The sequence below is a fragment of the Haematobia irritans genome, chromosome 1 (genome assembly GCF_050003625.1).
Source record: "Haematobia irritans isolate KBUSLIRL chromosome 1, ASM5000362v1, whole genome shotgun sequence".
In the NCBI taxonomy this organism is placed as follows: domain Eukaryota; kingdom Metazoa; phylum Arthropoda; class Insecta; order Diptera; family Muscidae; genus Haematobia; species Haematobia irritans.
In genome coordinates, this window is record NC_134397.1 from 268,682,482 (window position 1) to 268,702,932 (window position 20,451).

Here is a 20,451-nt window from a genome sequence, read left to right on the forward strand (position 1 = left end):
CGACTCAAAAATGTATACACAAAAGGTACTAAATCATTCGCGGGGGTACTACGGTACTGACCGGGGTGAAAACGTTTTGAAAAAAGTACTATAGTACTGCATTTTCCATCCCTGCAGTTACTACGTGCTCATCCGAACGTTCATTTTCAACAATGAAGAGATTAAAGACGTATCTTAGAAATTCGACTAGCGAGAGTAGACTCAAAGGATTGGCATTAATGTCGGTTCATCGCCGAATAAATGTGCCGACTGAAGAAGTCATTGATTTATTTGCTGCCCAAAAAGCCCGTCGGCTCAATTTAATATTATAAAAATATTGTATAAATACCTATGCATAAATAAAATTTTGTACACATGAGATTATATGATTTTTTTTTTAAAGTTGAACCCTCCCGAATTAAAATCCTGGCTACGGCCTTGCATTAGAGCCCCGTTTTTCTGGGTGAATGGTCTGAATGCAAGTAGAGAGAATTGAACTGATTTTTATTTTATTTATTTATTTACAAAATTAGACTTATAGTATAATATAAGAATAATATTAGAAGGAAAAGTAGCATTGGCTACAGAGTCCATTAGCTAAAGTCATCTTTAACGGTAAACTAAAAATCTTTATTGTTTTTAATAAAAATCATAAATTAACCAAAAACTTAAAATATGTTTATCCATATCGCAATCGTATTTTTATTTTACGCGTCGAAGTATTATACTGGAAAATTAAAAATATATATGAATTATAAAATCAGTGAAGATAGTTGAGAAAACAAATGCATCAGCTTACCCATTGTTCTCCACAAAACAAATTAGCATGTACCATAGATAGAATTATTAGTATTAGGAATGCTTGAGCATATATTATCGCAAGCATTCTTAAGGCTATACTAAAGTGTGTGCAATTTTAAACTGACTTAAAAGTACGTATATCGTGGTTTTTATAAGCCACGATAGTAAATTCGTTTAAAGCAATAAAGTTGGGATGGCATACAGACATTAATTGATTTAATCTCATATTAGAGTGTCACTCTATTACAACATTAGTATTTTAGGCTTACTGGTTCCACTGTGGTAACGAGTTCTTTTTTGATTTCTGTCAAATATTTGTCTAGTGTGTTTGTATCGTTAGACTATTTGTCTGAGATTTCTTATAGAATAATAATACAGTAAAGATAAATTGTGATTTTCCTACAGAAAACAAAAATAAGATGGCCTGGAATGGAGCGTTCCTACAAAAAAACTAAATTCAGCTAAAATGAATTGAAGTTTGCTTAAGAAAGCTTAATTTACATAAAGTTTTTTTCTATAAAAAATTAAATTTTTTCTACAGAAAACTAAGTTGTTGAGATTTATTATTGCAAACAGGGCTGTGGAATCGAGTCAATTTTGCTTGACTCCGGCTCCGACTCCAGCATTTCTTATTAGCCTCGACTCCGGAGTCGACTTAAGGTGGTATACCTAAATCTTTTTTTAACAGTATTACAATTGTAGTTTTAAGGTGTATTGTTCCAAAAATAGACCGACTCTATTTTGTCATATGCGTTTATATATCCAAAAGAAAACTAATTTTAAATTTTGATACGCCTCGACGACAAACCTCAGCATTTTAGGGAAATAACTCTACATTTTAATTTCAGGCCAATAAATTAAAATACGACACAAGACTATATAGAGACCACATCAACATATGGGTATAACAACAATCTCTAGAATATATATTTATAAAACCAGAAAATTTAATAAAAATAATTAGGCTTCCAGAAGTTTAAGAAGTAAAATCCTGGTATTGGTCTATATAGGCATTTTGTAAAAAATAAATCTATACAAAATGGAAACACTAACAGAAAGATACACAAAAATCAAAATGTCGGGCTTATCAGAGAGAAAATTTAGATAATAAAAAATTTAATGTGTCGGATATATAAAACTGCAAAAAATTAGGACGGGCGGAATTTCAAATAACCACTGCCATACAACAGCTGTACAGTTACGAATGTTTCTATAGAAGTAAAATTGTGAAACATCGATTTATAAATGGTCTATCAGTTATGGACATGAGAGACCATTAATTTAATGTAAAGAATTTCAAGACAAATCGGAAGACCGGCTCAGATGGCACTTTGGCAGAAGTTTAATTTCAAATTACAGCTTCTAAGGACATCGGGTGTATAAGGAGATTTCTCAAGTAATTTCTATCTCAAAATCTGGGAAATTTCCGCATTTATTAACAGGTTGGCTGATAAGTCCCCGGTCTAACAAAGAAAAATTTTTTTTTTTTTGTCAAAATTCGTTCTTATTATTCAACATAGTTCCCTTCAAGAGCGATACAACGATTATAATGACCTTCCAATTTTTTGATACCATTTTGGTAGTACTCCTTCGGTTTTGCATCAGTTTCGGCGATCACCTCTTCATTGCAGCCAAATTTTTTCCCTGCAAGCATCCTTTTGAGGTCTGAGAACCAGAGATGGTCTGTATCAAACTCTTTTAGGTTTGCGACTGTCGCAAAGTTGTAAACGTCGTAAACGTCACATACGCGTCGTAAATGTAGAAAAAGTAACAAAAGTCGCAAACTGAAAATACTTTAGTCGCGTCAGCTAGGCAGCGAATTCGATGATATCCAAGATGATGGTATGTGCGAAGAAGTTTCAATTCTGTTCACAATTTTTCACAATTTTCGGTTTTAGTCCCCACATTTTCCCTATTGCCTTTTGCACGAGTTTAGGGTAACCGTGGATTTTCTCGTCCTTTCTTAGCTTTAAGTTCAGTCTCCTGTCCAAGGTATTTTGCACACTCACCAACGGGAATTTCGATACCACCTAAGAAAATAGGCTTGATCATGGGAAAACTTTCACAAATTTCGGCAGAAACTCACAGCGAATGCTGTCAAACTAAACTAAAAAATGTTCAGGATTTCTTCTATTCAAAATTTGGTTTTATACAGCAGGTTTACGACTTTTGCGACATACGTATTATACCGTCGCAAATGTATGTCGCAAAAGTCACAGTTCGTGACAGGCCAACCCTGTTGAGAACAAGAAAGTCGCTGGGGGCCAGATCTGGAGAATACGGTGGGTGGGAAAGCAATTCGAAGCCCAATTTATGAATTTTTGCCATCGTTCTCAATGACTTGTGGCACGGTGCGTTGGCTTGGTGGAACAACACTTTTTTCTTCTTCAAACGCTTCAATAACGCCAAATAATAGACACTGTTGATGGTTTTTCCCTTCTCAAGGTAATCGATAAAAATTATTCCATGCGCATCCCAAAAAACAGAGGCCATTACTTTGCCAGCGGACTTTTGAGTCTTTCCTCGCTTCGGAGATGGTTCACCGGTCGCTGTCCACTCAGCCGACTGTCGATTGGACTCAGGAGTGTAGAGATGGAGCCATGTTTCATCCATTGTCATATCGACGGAAAAACTCGAGTTTACAGCTGCAAACACCGCTCAGAATCATCAACACGTTGTTGTTTTTGGTCAAATGTGAGCTCGCGCGGCACCCATTTTGCACAGAGCTTCCGCATATCCAAATATTGATGAATGATATGACCAACACGTTCCTTTGATATCTTTAAGGCCTCTGCTATTTCGATCAACTTCATTTTACAGTCATTCAAAATCATTTTGTGGATCTTTTTTTGATGATTTCGTCGGTAACCACTCCTTTCGGGCGTCCATTGTGTTCACCGTCCTCCGTGCTCATTTCACCACGCTTGAATTTTGCATACCAATCAATTATTGTTGGTTTCCTTGGGGCAGAGTCCGGAAACTCATTATCAAGCCAAGTTTTTGCTTCCACCGTATTTTTCCCTTCAAAAAACAGTATTTTATCAAAACACGAAATTCCTTTTTTTCACAATAACAAAAGTTGCTTCACAAAAGACGCTCTATCTCACAAACTAATTGACTTACAGACGTCAAATTTTGACACGAATCATTTGAAGGTTGGTACTATATAAAAATATACATTTAATACTAGCGACGCCATCTATGTGTCAGACCGGGGACTTATAAGCCAACCTGTTAAAGTACGAGTTGCTTGACCACCCACTTTATTCTCCTGATTTAGCTCCCAGTGACTTACTTGTTCCCAAATCTTAAAAAATTCCTTGCTGGCAAGCGTTTTACCTCAAATGAAGATGTAATTACAGTTGTAAACTATTCTCTTTCATTGATAGGCTAAGAAGTTTCCGAACCGCCCTCGTGTGTAGATATTTCACTTCTGTGAGAAAGAAGTAAGTCTCTTGTTTGAAAGTAGTACCTTTAAACTAAGTTCAGTATATTTATCTAGTTAATTTTTATTATATTTATTTTCTCTATTTGCGTTATGAGTACCACAGAACGTCTTTTTTTTTAATATCTTCAAGTTATATTCATCCTCGCATTAGTATCACTCGGCGCCTAGGGATTTTATACTGTAAATAAAATATATCTTAATTGATTGGTGCGAATTAAAAAAGGAGAATGATGTCTTTTACCCAATTATAACTACAAAACATGCTGCCAGAAGATGCATTCACCACAGATTGATTTACTAGTACTAGAAAGATTTGAAAACATATTATCGCAACTATTCTCATGATGGTGTGATTTTAAAATGAGAGAAAAATCAGGTCTAGTTTTTTTATTTGCTTAGTAGAGTAGATTTAGTTCAAGTTTGTGAAGTCGTTCAAAACTTTTACATTGACAACATTTATTATAAACTTCAATATATTTGACTTGAGGTGAATGGAAAGGAATCGGATTGGAATAAACATCAATTCTTTTCATTCTACATCAAATAGTATTTTTGTATTTTTAATTAATTTTTTTTTTCGAATATTGCTGAATATTTAAACTTTACATTTATGTCATCAATCATGAAGAAAAACGTTACATGTGTACATGATATTGAATTAAACCCTAGTAATGACTTGTACTCATTAATGCATTGAAATTTCATATTTTCTTAAAAAAGTGGTCATAAATGCACTCCGCATTATTAATCGCAATGGAAATTTGCAAACTCTTTTCTACACTCTTAGAAAAATATGTTTTTCATATGTTCCGATATAAACAAAATGTGTTTCGGGCACAAGTTTAAAACACAATATATTTAAGTGCAAACAAGGAATGTTCCTAAACTAACACTAAATGTTTGGGACATCTATGTTAATATGTTAGAATATATTATGTTTGAGGCATGAATGTTTCATAAAAATCATAAGTGTGAATGCAAACATATATACATTTACAAATTTCGACTAAACATACATATGTTGTGATATTTTATTCAAAGCGACAGAGAGAGTATAGAGAAAGAAATAGAGATGGAAACCGGGAGAGTTGACGGGAGAGTCCACGTGGCAAACAAATGTATGTTTCTGTTAAATAATGTTATGTTTGCATGGGCTCGTGGGCGCTGCAAACTATGCTATATAAGTGTAACTTATAACGATAATTATTTACTGGTGACTATAACAGCTACGTAGTCCAGTGGGTAGTTTGTTGGCTTACAAACTGTATAGTCCTCGGTTCGATTCTCCGTGCAGGCGAAAGGTAAAATTTAAAAAAATTATAAAAGTGAATAATTTCTTCAACATTATTTGTATTACAGAAAAAGGTGCCAAGAACTAAAATATTTCGAGGAAGTGAAAATTACGAGTAGGTTAGGCAATGAGCACAATCGTCTTTGGGAATAATTCTTCCAAGCATATAATATTTTTGGGCTCCAAATGCTTCCAAACATATGATATGTTCACATAAAACAAACATATTAATGTTTCGGCAGTATCCAATAATATATGTGCTTCCTGCAAAATATGTTTGGAACATATGTTAAAGAAGCGATTTTTTTTGAGGGTGTATACACAAACAAAACTATCACGAAAATATTTCTAATTAATTGATTGAAGTTGAAAGCATAAGAACAAAATTAACTATATAGCACAATTAATTTTTTATTAACTTTCACTTAAGAAAATGAGTTATTATATTTTTTTTGACTCAAATACAAAGAGTAAACCCATATTTATTCTATTAAAATTGTAATTTAGTTTAAAGAAAATTCAGTTAAAAATTTAATTGATTCAAAAAATGTTTACGCAAAACAAAACTTTGTAATTTCAATTAAAAATTAATTGCATCAATAAATTTTGTGATTGATGACAAAAACTTATTTTTAATTCATTTTTTTATTAAATAATTTTTTCGAATATTAACCGCTTGTCCAAACTAACAATCCTAGTTCTAAATAAAATTTCAATATGTTTGCTTGGTTATATTTAAATTATAGAACATTATACCACCAAAAATTTAATTTCCATTTTTAAAAGAAAAAGAGATAACAACATGCCAGCGGTTATTACAAATCATGCCTCTGCATAAATCTACTAGAAGAAGTTTAGAATGTGATGGAAAAATTACGTGTAAATTTAATGAATATAGCCTCCAATAACGCAACTATATAAGCAACGAATGTGTACAAAATTCCATCAGTCATCATGAAAGCGCTTCAATTTTTAACAATTTTATTTGCAGTATTGGTACCACTGATTTCATCAGCTCCCGTTGAATTTACTGACGGAAGATGTTGGTACACTATTGGCGTAAGAAATATTTCCTTGTGGAATAATTGATTTAGTATTAAATTATTTACTTTTGTCTTTACAGTGTTACACTCCACCTGATTGGGAAATAAAGCCTACTCCAAAAAGTATATCATCTCAGCCATAAATAAATAATTTGTTGTATAATATGTAAACAAGCACAAAAAAAAAATAAATATTTTTGCAATATTTAATATTTGTATGTTTTTAACTTTATACCGTAACTTTCTCACGAACTGTAGTAGTATCAAATGTAGTTAATAATCTTCTACGGATTCCTGGTAAAATTAGGTTCAACTGCTCTGCGATCTGGTTGAGATGTTTAGGTTTGAGGCATCCAGAGTCCAAGGTTTGATTAAATGTTAAGTGGTAGCCCGATTTGTTTCAGACCCACATAGACTATTCAGTTCGAGGATTTTATTGACTTTGTGAGCATTGTTTGTTGAAAACTTTTTACTAATATTTTAGCAATGAAAAATCTTCAATAATTAACCCTTTCACTGCCGATGTCCACTTAGAAGGACATTCGAAAAAGACTCCAAAATCTATTTTCCCACTTAGTTTCGATTTATTTCTCGATGTTATTTTAAAGAAGAGCCTTTAATATAAATAAGCTATAAATATTTTCCATATTGGTGAGGTGAAAAATACATTTTTAAAAACTTCTTTAGCAATAAACGAAAAATACGAAAATTTGAGACAATTTTGCTAATGTATGTTTCTAGTAAATGGACATTCATACAAAAACTATAGCTGAAACTTTTTCAGGTTCTTTTTTGTATTTTATCTCACACTTTGAAGAATCAAGTTCTCAGAACAAGCTCATATAGTTCTTGAAGTAATTGAGGTAGGTTTTCAAAATGACAATTTTTGTTATACATGCTGTTAGTACAAGTAAAAACAGAAGAAAAATTAAAGTTTTTAACATTAGGTTTATTTCGGTAGTGAAAGGGTTAAGTAATCCTTGCGCAATGTTTGCTCTAAATATCTCTTCAGTTTGAACTATCGATAGAATTCTAAGTGTTCTATATTTCCGAGGGCAACATTTTACACTGAAAAACAGTGAACCCACTAGTATGAAACAGTTTGGTTAATTTTAGAAAATTTGAATTATTTTTAGAAAATTTTAACTAAACAGTATTACAAATGATGACATCACGCCGATATCACCAAAATAAGTAAATGTTTTTCGACAAATTCAAGAAAATTTACTAGATACAATTCATTTTTTTCACTTGTTAAAGAAAATATTGTAATTTGAAGTTTAGTGCCATACGAAGTTCAAGATGGGCGTATTAGTGACAAAATTTACAAATTTAAAGAAATAATCGACCATTTTGTGACAAGTACGAATTTAGTAAGTAGTTATGCTTCATTATACCCTGCGCCACACTGTGGAACAGGGTATTGTTAGTGCATATGTTTGCAACACCCAGAAAGAGACGAGATAGACACATGGTCTCTTTGGCAAAAATGCTCAGGGTGGGCTCCAGTTTCGATATAACCATGTCCGTCTGTCCGTGAACACATTTTGTAATCAAAGTCTAGGACGCAGTTTTAGTCCAATCGACTTCAAATTTGGCTCAAAAATGGTCAAAATACCTACAATTTCTTTGTAAAATCACCACTGCTTAGTCGAAAAGTTGTAAAAATAACTCTAATTTTCCTAAACTTCTAAATACTACGTATATATCGAGCGATAAATCATAAATAAACTTTTGCGAAGTTTCCTTAAAATTGCTTCAGATTTAAATGTTTCCCATATTTTTATACCCTGCACCACACTGTGGAACAGGGTATTATAAGTTAGTGCATGTGTTTGCAACACCCAGAAGGAGACGAAATAGACACATGGTGTCTTTGGCAAAAATGCTCAGGGTGGGCTCCTGAGTCGATATAGCCATGTCCGTCTGTCCGTGAACACCTTTTTGGTAATCAAAGTCTAGGTCGCAGTTTTAGTTCAATCGACTTCAAATTTGACACAAATATGTGTTTTGGCTCAGAATAGAACCCTATTGATTTTAGAAGAAATCGGTTCAGATTTAGATATAGCTCCCATATATATATTTCGCCCGATATGGACTTATATGGCCCCAGAAGCCAGAGTTTTACCCTAATTTGCTTAACATTTTGCACAAGAAGAACAATTAGTACTATAGTCAAGTGTGCCAAATTTTATTGAAATCGGTTCAGATTTAGATATAGCTCCCATATATATCTTTCGCCCGATATGGACTAATACGGTCCCAGAAGCCAGAGTTTTACCCCAATTTGGTTGAAATCTTGCACTAGGAGTACAATTAGTAGTGTAGTCAAGTGTGCCAAATTTTATTGAAATCGGTTCAGATTTAGATATAGCTCCTATATATATCGTTCGCCCGATTTACACTCATATGACCACAGAGGCCAATCTTTTACTCCGATTTAAGTGAAATTTTGCACAGGGAGTAGAATTAGCATTATAGCTATGCGTGCCAAATTTGGTTGAAATCGGTTCAGATTTAGATATAGCTCCCATATATATGTTTTTCTGATTTCGACAAAAATGGTCAAAATACAAACATTTTCCTTGTAAAATCGCCACTGCTTAGTCGAAAAGTTGTAAAAATGACTCTAATTTTCCTAAACTTCTAATACATATATATCGAGCGATAAATCATAAATAAACTTTTGAGAAGTTTCCTTAAAATTGCTTCATATTTAAATATTTTCCCATATTTTTTTTTTTTTACTAACATTGTGTTCCACCCTAGTGCATTAGGCGACTTAAATTTTGAGTCTATAGATTTTGTAGAATTCTATCAAATTCTGTCCAGATCGAGTGATATTCAAATGTATGCATTTGGGACAAACCTTTATATATAGCCCCCAACACATTTGACGGATGTGATATGGTATCGAAAATTTAGATCTACAAAGTGATGCAGGGTATAATATAGTCGGCCCCGCCCGACTTTAGCCTTTTTTTGTTGAGTGTAGTGCCTTCTTTTTTGTAAGTAATGACACTTTTAATGGTAATAATGTTCATTATCCGCGGACATTAAAATATAATCAAATTAAATATGTTTTGTGGATTATATTTTAATTCTCAGCAAAAAATTTGGAAGTTGTGTAAAAGGCTCAACTTTAAAAGCACTTCCAAAAATGTCGTCCTAAAGATGCTCGTCATTTGAACTAAACGGACGAAAAGTCTGTTTTTCATACGTTTGGGTGAAAAAATTATATGTTTGGAACTCACATTTTTTAACACAATATTTTTAAGTGCAAGCATATAATGTTCATAAACTAGCATAATATGTTTGGGACATATATGTTAATATGTTAGAACATATTATGTTTGGGACATAAACTGTTTGTAAATATAATATGCTTAGATGCAAACATATATTAATTTAGAAATAGCCTATAAACATATATGTGTTTAGAAAGAGAGACCTAGAGAGTATGCTGCATGTAAAATAATGGTAGTAACCAATTGGCGCCTTAAAAATATATCCACACAAAGAAAAGTTCATTAAAATTTTTTTCTACCAGTGTATGCCCTAAGGTGAAACATAATACGTTTGAACAATACAAACATTATTTTGTTTGGACCAATCCTGAAAATATATATGCTTGAAGCAAAATGTATATTTTACAGAAGCGATTTTTGTTTTGAGGGTGCACACAGGAAATTCTTCTAATTTATTTTTTTGTAACTCGCTCTCTCAATGAAAGAGAATAGTTAGTTTTTCAAAAATATTTTTATCTTTCAATATAATCTCCTGCAACTTCAATACACTTAGTCCAACGCTCTTCTAGCAATTCTATCCCTTGATTAAAATAGTTTTCCTCAAGGTCTTCAAAATAGTGGTTTACGACTGTAATTGCATCTTCATTTGAGGTAAAATGCTTGCCACCGTGCACCGTGGTGCAATGGTTAGCATGCCCGCCTTGCATACACAAGGTCATGGGTTCGATTCCTACTTCGACCGAACACCAAAAAGTTTTTCAGCGGTGGATTATCCCACCTCAGTAATGCTGGTGAAATTTCTGAGGGTTTCAAATCTTCTCTAAGTGGTTTCACTGCAATGTGGAACGCCGTTCGTACTCGGATGTAAAAAGGAGGTCCCATGTCATTGAGCTTAACATGGAATCGGGCAGCACTCAGTGATAAAAGAGAAGTTCACCAATGTGGCTCACTTAGACTGAATAGTCTAAGTGAGCCTGATACATCGGGCTGCCACCTAACCTAACCTAACCAACAACGCTTGCCAGCAAGGATTTTTTTTAGATTTGGGAACAAGTAAAAGCCACTGGGAGCTAAATCAGCAGAATAAGGTGGGTGGTCAAGCAACTCGTACTTTAATTCGTTGATTTTAGCCATTGTTAAAACACTCTTGTGCGCTGGTGCGTTGTCTTGATGAAAAAATATTTTTTTTTTGTGTTGTAAGCCAGGACGTTTTTCTCGAAGTTGTACATTTAATTGATCCAAAATGTTGCAATAGTACTCTGAATTTATTGTTTTACCCTTTTGCAGATAGTCAATCAACAAAATACCTTTGAAGTCCCAAAAAACCGTTGATATAACCTTACCAGTCGACTGAATTGGTTTTGCCTTCTTTGGGGCACTTCCTCCAGCTTCAGTCCATTGTTTGGATTGTTCTTTTGCCTCTGGAGTATAGTGGTGGATCCATGTCTCATCAACAGTTATGAAACGACGCTTAAAATCCATTTTATTTCGCTTAAAACGATCCAAAGAAGCTTGAGAAATGTTCATTCTTACCGTTTTTGATCGAATGTTAACAAATGCGGCACCCTTCTTGCAGAAAGCTGTTTCATCTGTAGTTCTTCATGCAAAATTAAATGGACTCGATCATTTGAGATGCCCATGATATTAGCAATTTCACGCACTTTTATTCGTCGATCATTTAATACCATATCATGCACTTTGGCTACAATTTCTGTTGTTATTGCTATTGGACGTCCACTACGTGGTTCATCTTCAATGCTTGTACGACAACTTTTAAATTCAGCAACCCAATTTTTTACTGTTGCATATGAAGGAGCACTTTCACCTAACACATTCACCGTGCTTTTTGTACTAGGCTAAGCAGTTTCCGAACTGCCATCGTACTAGCACAATATATCAAATTTTAACCGAATCGGATGTATTGTGCTCCTCCAAGAGGCTCCGGAGGTCAAATCTGGGGATCGATTGATATGGGAGCTATATATAACTATGGACCGATATGAACTAATTTGTTCACAGTTGTTGGAGGCTATATACTTACACCACGTACGAAATTTCGACCGGATCGAATGAAATTTGCTCCTAAAAGAGGCTTCGGAGGTCAACTGTGGGGATCGGTTTATATGGGTGCTATATATATATTTATCGACCGATATGAACCAAATTTTGCATGGTTGTTAGAGACTCTATACTAGGTTAGGTTAGGTGGCAGCCCGACGTATCAGGCTCACTTGGACTATTCAGTCCATTGTGATACCACATTGGTGAACTTATCCCTGAGTGCTGCCCGATTCCATGTTAAGCTCAATGACAAGGGACCTCCTTTTTATAGCCGAATCCGAACGGCGTTCCACATTGCAGTGAAACCACTAAGAGAAGCTTTGAAAAGCTGAAAAACTTTTTGGTGTTCGGTCGAAGCAGGAATCGAACCCACGACCTTGTGTATGCAAGGCGGGCATGCTAACCATTGCACCACGGTGGCTCCCGACCTTATACTAACACCACGTACCAAATTTCCACCGGATCGGATGAAGTTTGCTTCTCTAAGAGGCTCCGGAGGTGAAATCAGGGGGCTATACGTAAACGTGGTACGATATGGTCCATTTGCAATACCATCCATACCATAAATAACAACTACTTGTGCCAAGTTTCAAGTCGATATCTTGTTTCGTGCGGAAGTTAACGTGATTTCCACAGACGGACGAACATAGCTAGATCGACTCAGAATTTCACCACGACCCAGAATATATGTATATACACCGAAAAAAGTGAACTGTTTTATAGGAAGAATGAGTTAAAAATTGGTCTCTGTGGTCATATGAGTGCAAATCGGGCGAACGGTATATATGGGAGCTATATCTAAATCTAAACCGATTTCAACCAAATTTGGCACGCATAGCTATAATGCTAATTCTACTCCCTGTGCAAAATGTCAACTAAATCGGAGTTAAAAATTGGCCTCTGTGGCCATATGAGTGTAAATCGGGCGAAAGCTATATATGGGAGCTATGTCTAAATCTGAACCGATTTCAACCAAATTTGGCACGCATAGCTACAATGCTAATTCTACTCCCTGTGCAAAATTTCAATTAAATCGGAGTAAAAGATTGGCCACTGTGGTCATATGAGTGTAAATCGGGCGAACGGTATATATGGGAGCTATATCTAAATCTGAACCGATTTCAATAAAATTTGGCACATTTGACTATAGTACTAATTGTTCTTCTTGTGCAAAATTTTAAGCAAATTAGGGTAAAACTCTGGCTTCTGGAGCCATATAAGTCCATATCGGGCGAAATATATATATATATATGGGAGCTATATCTAAATCTGAACCGGTTCCTTCCAAAATCAATAGGGTTCTATTCTGAGCCGAAACACGTACTTGTGCCAAATTTGAAGTCTATAGAACTAAAACTGCGACCTAGACTTTGATTACAAAAATGTGTTCACGGACAGACGGACATGGCTATATCGACTGAGAAGCCCACCCTGAGCATTTTTGCCAAAGACGACATGTGTCTATCTCGTCTCCTTCTGGGTGTTGCAAACATATGCACTAACTTATCCCTGTTCCACAGTGTGGCGCAGGGTATAAAAAGTAAGATTTCATTAAGCTGTGGAAATTTTCGATAAAAAGAATAAAATTTAACTACAAGCAAATAATTTTTTTCCAATAAAAATAAGTTAAATTTAGCGTTAGTTTAACTACGGAAATTTTTTTCTGTGTACTTTATGGGGTCTTAGACCAATATTTCGATGTGTTACAAACGGAATGACAAAGTTAATATGCCCCCCATCCTATGGTGGCGGTTATAATGACAGAAAATAAATATAAACTGCATGATTCAGACAACTGGAGTTTGGAGAAGCAACTCAAATTGAGATTTATCCCAATAAAAAGGAATCTATCAATTTTGCATCGAGAGAAGCTCTTGTTCTAGCGGAGGAAAGTTTATTAAGTTTTGGAGACATAACTAAGCTCGAGAGGAAATTGGCTAAATCTTGTACCATTGAAATAATAATCCTCATGAAATAAGCATCCTTCGTCATTTAATTTCGAAAGTCAAATTTTTAAGAACATAGTCAAATTTACAAATGGTTGGAGTCAAAATTGAAAAGAGGTTGTCTAAGAGATTTTATCAAGCTAGAGCAATCCAATATCTGGTTAATATATTTTTTTAAGGTAGATGTAGAATTTGCGTTAAAAAATTCACCTTTTTCCTGACTTAGCCCTCGCCGTCGCTTTTCGTCAGTCGCATTCCGTTCGTCGATATATATGCTGCTATCGAAGAAAATTGGCATTCCTGGTGTCACTTTTTGTCGCCAACATCGTCGCTCTTTGTCGCCTTTAAATTTACCAGCTACGAGTTTAGTGTTTAATTTTTGAAGAAGTTTTTTAGACTTTATTAATCGAACAATTGAAAAATAAATGTAAACAAGTATATACAGCAGTAAATTCGGCCGGGCCGAATTTTAAATACCCACCACCATGAATTAAATATGATAGTTTACTTTGAAAACTCTTCGTCGTATTGGGTTACTTGATAATATATATAATTGTAAGGGTTTGATGACAAATCTTCTCCCAAGGCAGTCAGCTCCCGAAGGCAAACTTTAAAAATTCTACCTATGAAGACCAGATAAGATTCTAGATTTATGAGAACCAATTTTGTTTGAGTTTTAGAGAAATTATAAACATATCGTGTATATGATTAAATTACGCCTTGATTTAAAATCTTAAATCTGCAGATTTTTTCCGTCATTATTTAAATAAATACGATGAGTAAAATCTGGAAATTTTACTTTCAGTTTGAAGCAATTTTCATGATCAGTGCGCCTGCTATTTTAGAGAATTTTAGAGTTGAATAAACGAAAATACTTTATAAGAAAAGGAAATTTCGTTTGTCTAAAATTTCATTATAGATTACTAATTTCCAGCAAATCGGATAAAAACTACGGATTCTAGAAGCCCAAGAAATAAAGTCGGGAGATCGGTGTATATGGGGGCTATACCAATCATGGACCGATAGGTACAATTTGCTACTCATATATTTGTGATCTTAAAATACCTCCAGAATTTCAAAGAATTTCAATTGGCTAGAAAACATAGTCTCTAGACGCCCAAGAAGATCAGTCTATATGGGGGTTATACCAAAAAATGGACCGATATACCTCAATTTCGGTACACTTATTTGTGGTCTAAAAATACCTCTACATTTCGAATTTCAGGCAAATCGGGTAATAAATACAGTTTATAGAAGCTCAAGAATTTCGGGCAAAGCGGGTGGTAAATATAGTTTCTAGAAGCCCAAGAAGCAAAATCGGGAGATCAGTCTATATGGGGGCTATACCAAAAATGGACCGATGGGCACCATTTTCGGCACACCTTTTTATGGTCCCAAAAGAACTCTAGATTTTCAATTTCAGGAAAATCGGATAGAAAATATAGTTTCTAGAAGCCCAAGAAGCGAAATCGGGAGATCAGTCTCTATGGGGCCTATATCAAAACATAGACCGATGAGCACCATTTTCGGCACACCTTTTTATGGTCCTCAAATGCCTCTAGATTTCTAATTTCAGGCAAATCGTATTGTAAATATAGTTTCTAGAAGCCCTAGAAGCAAAATCGGGATATCGGTCTATATGGGGGCTATACCAAAACATGGACCGATTGGCACCATTTTCGGCACACCTTTTTATGGTCCTCAAATACCTCTATATTTCCAATGTCAGGCAAATTGGATAAAAACTACGGTTTTTTAGGCCCAAGACTCCAAATCGGGAGGTTGGTTTATATGGGGACTATATCAAAACATGGACCGATACGGACCATTTTCGACTCACCTCTTTATAGTCCCACAATACCTCTAGATTTCCAATTTCAGGCAAATCGGATGGTAAATATAGTTTCTAAACGCCCAAGAAGCAAAATCGGGAGATCGGTCTATATGGGGGCTATATCAAAACATGGACCGATACGGACCATTTTCGACACACCTCTTTATGGTCCCAAAATACCTCTGGATTTCCAATTTCAGGCAAATCTGATAAATCTGATATGGTTTTTATAGGCCCAAGACCCCAAATCGGGAGGTCGGTTTATATGGGGACTATATCAAAACTTGGACCGATATAGCCCATCTTCGAACTTGACCTGCCTGCAAACAAAAAACTAATCTGTGCCAAATTTGGGGACGTTAGCGCCATTATTGAAGACTGTAGCGTGATTACAACAGACAGACAGACAGACAGACGGACAGACGGACTTGCTTATATCGTCTTAGAATTTCTCCCTGATCAAGAATATATATACTTTATATAGTCGGAAATCGATATTTCGATATGTTACAAACGGAATGACAAACTTATTATACCCCAGTCACCATTTTATGGTGGTGGGTATAAAAATGGAAATTGGTAAGAGGTAAAGTGACTAATCTTCAATAATTATAAAAAAATGGGAAAAAATCAGTATATATAGCAGTTATGGTCATCACATTTAAATCACAGAAAAGAACACTGTACAATTAAAGTAAACGTGTTGATTTTCAATTCCATTTATTTTTAATAGAAATCCTTCAAGGCCAATGTATTTTATTTAGCACCAAACTTAGGTAACAATTGTGTCCAACTTTAAATGATCCTTGGACACATAATGTAGATATCTAAATCATTTCCCGAGTCAAATTTATCATTTATTTTGATTTTCCAAGTCAACATTGGGTTACAAAAAAACAGCATTTTAAACGCAAATAATTAAAATTCACATTTTTTCAGCGTCAAATTAAATATATTTTCTTGATTTTCCGACGCATGGTGTGTAATTCAACCTTTAGAATTGCGTCAGAAATAAAAATATTTTAAACCGAAAAAATTAAAATCTTTTTTTGCACATCAGCTGATTGCATTCTAGTGATATCGGCCTTTTATTACAAAAAATACAAGTACAAAAAATAATCGTCGTCGTCGCCGTCGCCACTTCGTAGGAATACCAAAGGAATGACGAGACAACTTAAAAGCGACAGACGACAAAAAGCGACGGCGAGGGCGACTTCAGGAATAAGGGTGATTGGCTATCATTTTTCAATTTTCAAGCAATACGAAATTAATGCGGGCTCGAAAAATAAACTTGCTTCTTTGAGTGTACCATTCCAGAAATTTTCAAGTAAATGTGAGAATGGAAATTCCTTTTCTGCAAAGTGGGACAGGGCAAATTATTGATTCTGAGACGATCGGTACATAAGATGGGGTCTAAGACATTCTTCTTCCAGGTTATTTTTATAGGCTGACTACTTAGTGTTTTTGGGTTTAGAAAACCTCTTGAACCTCACAGAAGTTTATTGTGAAAAGGAAACACCTTAATTTCATATAAGGTGGTCTAAATTGAATTTTATTTTCCGGCCACCCGCACTTTTTATTTACAGTAGTTGAGGTTCATTTAAAGGACATAAAATAAAACCGCTATGCGGTAGTCAGTGATGTTGTAACGCAATGATGAAATGTCAGCCTAAAAAGTCTAAAAACATGTGATGGACAAAATACCCTGGAACAACACCCACTTTTTCAAGACTTTTATGATGATGCCTTATATAACAATAAAAATCCACTTGTTGGATGTACATTAAGTGTAGAAGAACAAAAGACATCATAAAAAGGAATGCTGCAAAACAACTCAACTCATTTGACACTTGTTGGCAAAAACGGACTTGACGGGAGGCCAAGAAGAGGACAAAAGAAAAATCCTCTAACGGTAGATAAGGCTACTGATATTTCAACAAAGCCTATACAAAACTCATTAAATTTGGAACAATGAAGAATGGACATGAAATACTATTAAGCAATATACGGTGCAACGAGAACCCGAAAATTGATATGGTCAGAACAGATTTTCAATTTATGAGCCATTACATATTGATTTTTTCAAGTACATTTTTCAGTCTTTAAAACAAAAGATTCAAAACTCAAGAGACAAGTGCAATTTTGTGATTCTATTCCCAATAAAAACAAGGAACAATGTTAGCAAATACCCAAGGAAATGAATTGTGCACAGAGATGCAGTAACAGGTACAAAAATACTGCACATCATCATCATCATCATAAAATGCCAGTAAGATTGCATGTCGTTAGAAAAAGAAAATTGTTGTTCCTGTTTTACTCCACTAAAAAGGGTCCACAAGTGTTTTGCACTTTTCCTCATTCTTTTGTCTACGAAAAAAAAATTCTCCCAGAATTTTGTTTCCAAAAACGACTTTGTGTCCCCTATCTTGGAAAGATAAAAAACTAATCATTATTCTGGCACTTTTTCATGATTTTCTATTTTCTCATTTTTTTTTTTTCATAGGCAATTCTGGCGCCTGATTTTGTGGTAAGGATTTTTGGTATACCATTTAGCACTATGGTAAAATTTTCCAACTTACCTTTCTACTTCGTCGCCTAATTTATCATTCATGCAATAGTCCTTCGATGAGTGTATATTGGTATCTGAAAGAGGGAAAACAGAAACATTTTTTAGTTTATCATAGAAATGCAATTCTTTGGAAATATAAATCAAAAAATGTCCATAAGAAATTCCAAGCAAGTGCAAAATTATTGGTTGGAACAAGGAAATGTCGGTATCTACAAGAAAGTGCAAAATGATTTAATGTTCTGATGATGTGAGAACAGATTTTGAGCAGAGATTTGTCTATGCAATGACTTCGGTGGAATTTAATCTTGATGAGGTGTTAATATCCTGTCTTTCTAATAATTCTCATGAATATACCGGAATCAACTTGCAATCGTAACGGAAATTTACTAAAAGTAGAAGATTTATAGCTAGTATGTGTAAACCATCTATAAGGAATTCATAAATCAATGTACAAATATAAAAATTATTTCCATTGAAAAAACAAAACATCAATTGCTTGATTCGAATATAAAGTAAGGCTTGAAGATGATTTTAGATATCAAGAAACAATGCTGAACGACTCTAACTTGGGAAAGTCCATATTATTATACCCATTATCTTAATTGTGAATACAGAATTCCACCTGAAGAGCCACCTGAGAGCTAGCATTAGCTTTGAATGGAGTTACTATATACACCCAGAGAAGGAATATGATCACCTCAAACATGTTTTAAGAGCAAAATGTTATTTTTGGGTGGTGACCATGTAACATGGTTTTCGCAGCCATTTTATTTTCTCGGAAATCATGTATTTGATTTCGGCAAGCAGGTTATATTTGACGAGAAAATAACATTTTAGTGACAAACATGTTACATGGTCACCATACAAAAATAACATTTTGCTCTTGAAACATGTTTGAGGTTGATCATATTCCTTCTCTGCGTGTAGGCATTTCTACTTATAGCAAATGGCGTTTCATATTTAGCCCAATTCTCAATAACAAATCCCTGGAAATTTTTTCCCTCTTCCCTGTTCCCCTATTCTAAACAAAATCTCCCTGGGGAATTTTTCCTTATTCTAAACCAACTCCCTTATTCTAAACCAACTTCGAAAATGGGAAACTTTTCCTTTAAGAAAAAATTGGTATTACAAATGACAATAAAAAGGGAAAAACGATGAAATCAAGGGAGTTGTAACCAAAATGCATCATTTCCCTGTAATTTCAGGTCAAAAACCTTAAATTAAAATTGATGATGGGATGCATCCAACTACCGAATGCTCATCTCACTGTCACAGATCTGTACATATTTTACAAAATTCTTTTATATAGAAAATAAAGGTTTTACATTTAAACTATAATATACCTTCCTGTTTTAATGTAGGTGCTTGTTTCTTAAAGGAACAATAATGCGAACATGTGTCCCTCGTGGCGTAAAAAGCTTAAGAAATTTACTTGTTTTCTTCTTCCGTTTTGATGAGATATATCCAATTCGGGCATAGGTGTTCTTTAAATATATTTATGACTTCTTTATGAACTTTTTTCAGGCTACTCTGGGCCACAGATATGTCTCGATCTTTTCCCACGCCCTTTCTTACTAGTGGAGATAATCCACAAGCCTTGCGTTGAGGTGGAATGTAGGCTGTTAATACATCCTACAGGTATTTGAAGGCTGGATTATTTACCCTATAATATTGTATCACAATGGACTGAATGGTCTAAGTGAGTCCGAATCAAATCGGGCTGCCACTTTAACCCTATAAATCCCATGAACTAAGTAACAACCTCTTCATGTACAAGTATCTAGTTACAACGTTTCAGGCAACTCAAGTGGGTTAATGGCATCTCGTAGCTTTCTCCTTTCTATCCTTTAGACCTTGTTACGTTGATACGCCTCTCCTCATCTACTACCATAAACACGGCACAAAACATTTTTGACGTTTTTCGCGTTTAACTCAACTTTTACATCAATTTAATACAATTTCAATTCAAAATTTTAATATTAAAACTTTATTAAAATAAAACAGTTGAAGTAAAACAGCTGACTTCGAATACTCCGAATTATTTCTGCCATGTTATTCCCTTCCCCTACTGTTTAGAATAGGAGGATTTTATTCCCGGGGAAAATGAATTCCCAGGGAACACATTCCCTAGGGAATATTCAGAACTGGGCTAATTACGGTGAATCATATAGAGGATGTCACCAAATCCGTAGAACGGAAAAATGGTGTCCACTTAGACTATGCTGGTCCAT

At 34.6% G+C, this 20,451-nt stretch overlaps 1 protein-coding gene and 3 long non-coding RNA genes across 4 annotated transcripts in view; 1 reads left to right on the forward strand and 3 right to left on the reverse strand.

Moving 5' to 3' along the window:
- stg (string) overlaps window positions 1-20,451 on the reverse strand; it is a 704,947-nt gene that overhangs the window by 517,443 nt on the left and 167,053 nt on the right. The window contains exon 3 of the mRNA XM_075293159.1: window positions 18,231-18,294. Coding sequence (XP_075149274.1) covers window positions 18,231-18,294 — 64 coding nt within the window. The remainder of the gene's footprint in view (window positions 1-18,230; window positions 18,295-20,451) is intronic.
- On the reverse strand, window positions 472-969 carry LOC142219730 (uncharacterized). Its single transcript, XR_012717724.1, has 2 exons — window positions 779-969; window positions 472-706 (listed from the first exon to the last, which is right to left on the reverse strand). It is a non-coding gene; the product is annotated as an uncharacterized LOC142219730 (long non-coding RNA).
- On the reverse strand, window positions 4,270-4,855 carry LOC142219731 (uncharacterized). Its single transcript, XR_012717725.1, has 2 exons — window positions 4,470-4,855; window positions 4,270-4,406 (listed from the first exon to the last, which is right to left on the reverse strand). It is a non-coding gene; the product is annotated as an uncharacterized LOC142219731 (long non-coding RNA).
- LOC142219732 (uncharacterized) lies at window positions 6,199-6,772 on the forward strand. Its single transcript, XR_012717726.1, has 2 exons — window positions 6,199-6,578; window positions 6,643-6,772. It is a non-coding gene; the product is annotated as an uncharacterized LOC142219732 (long non-coding RNA).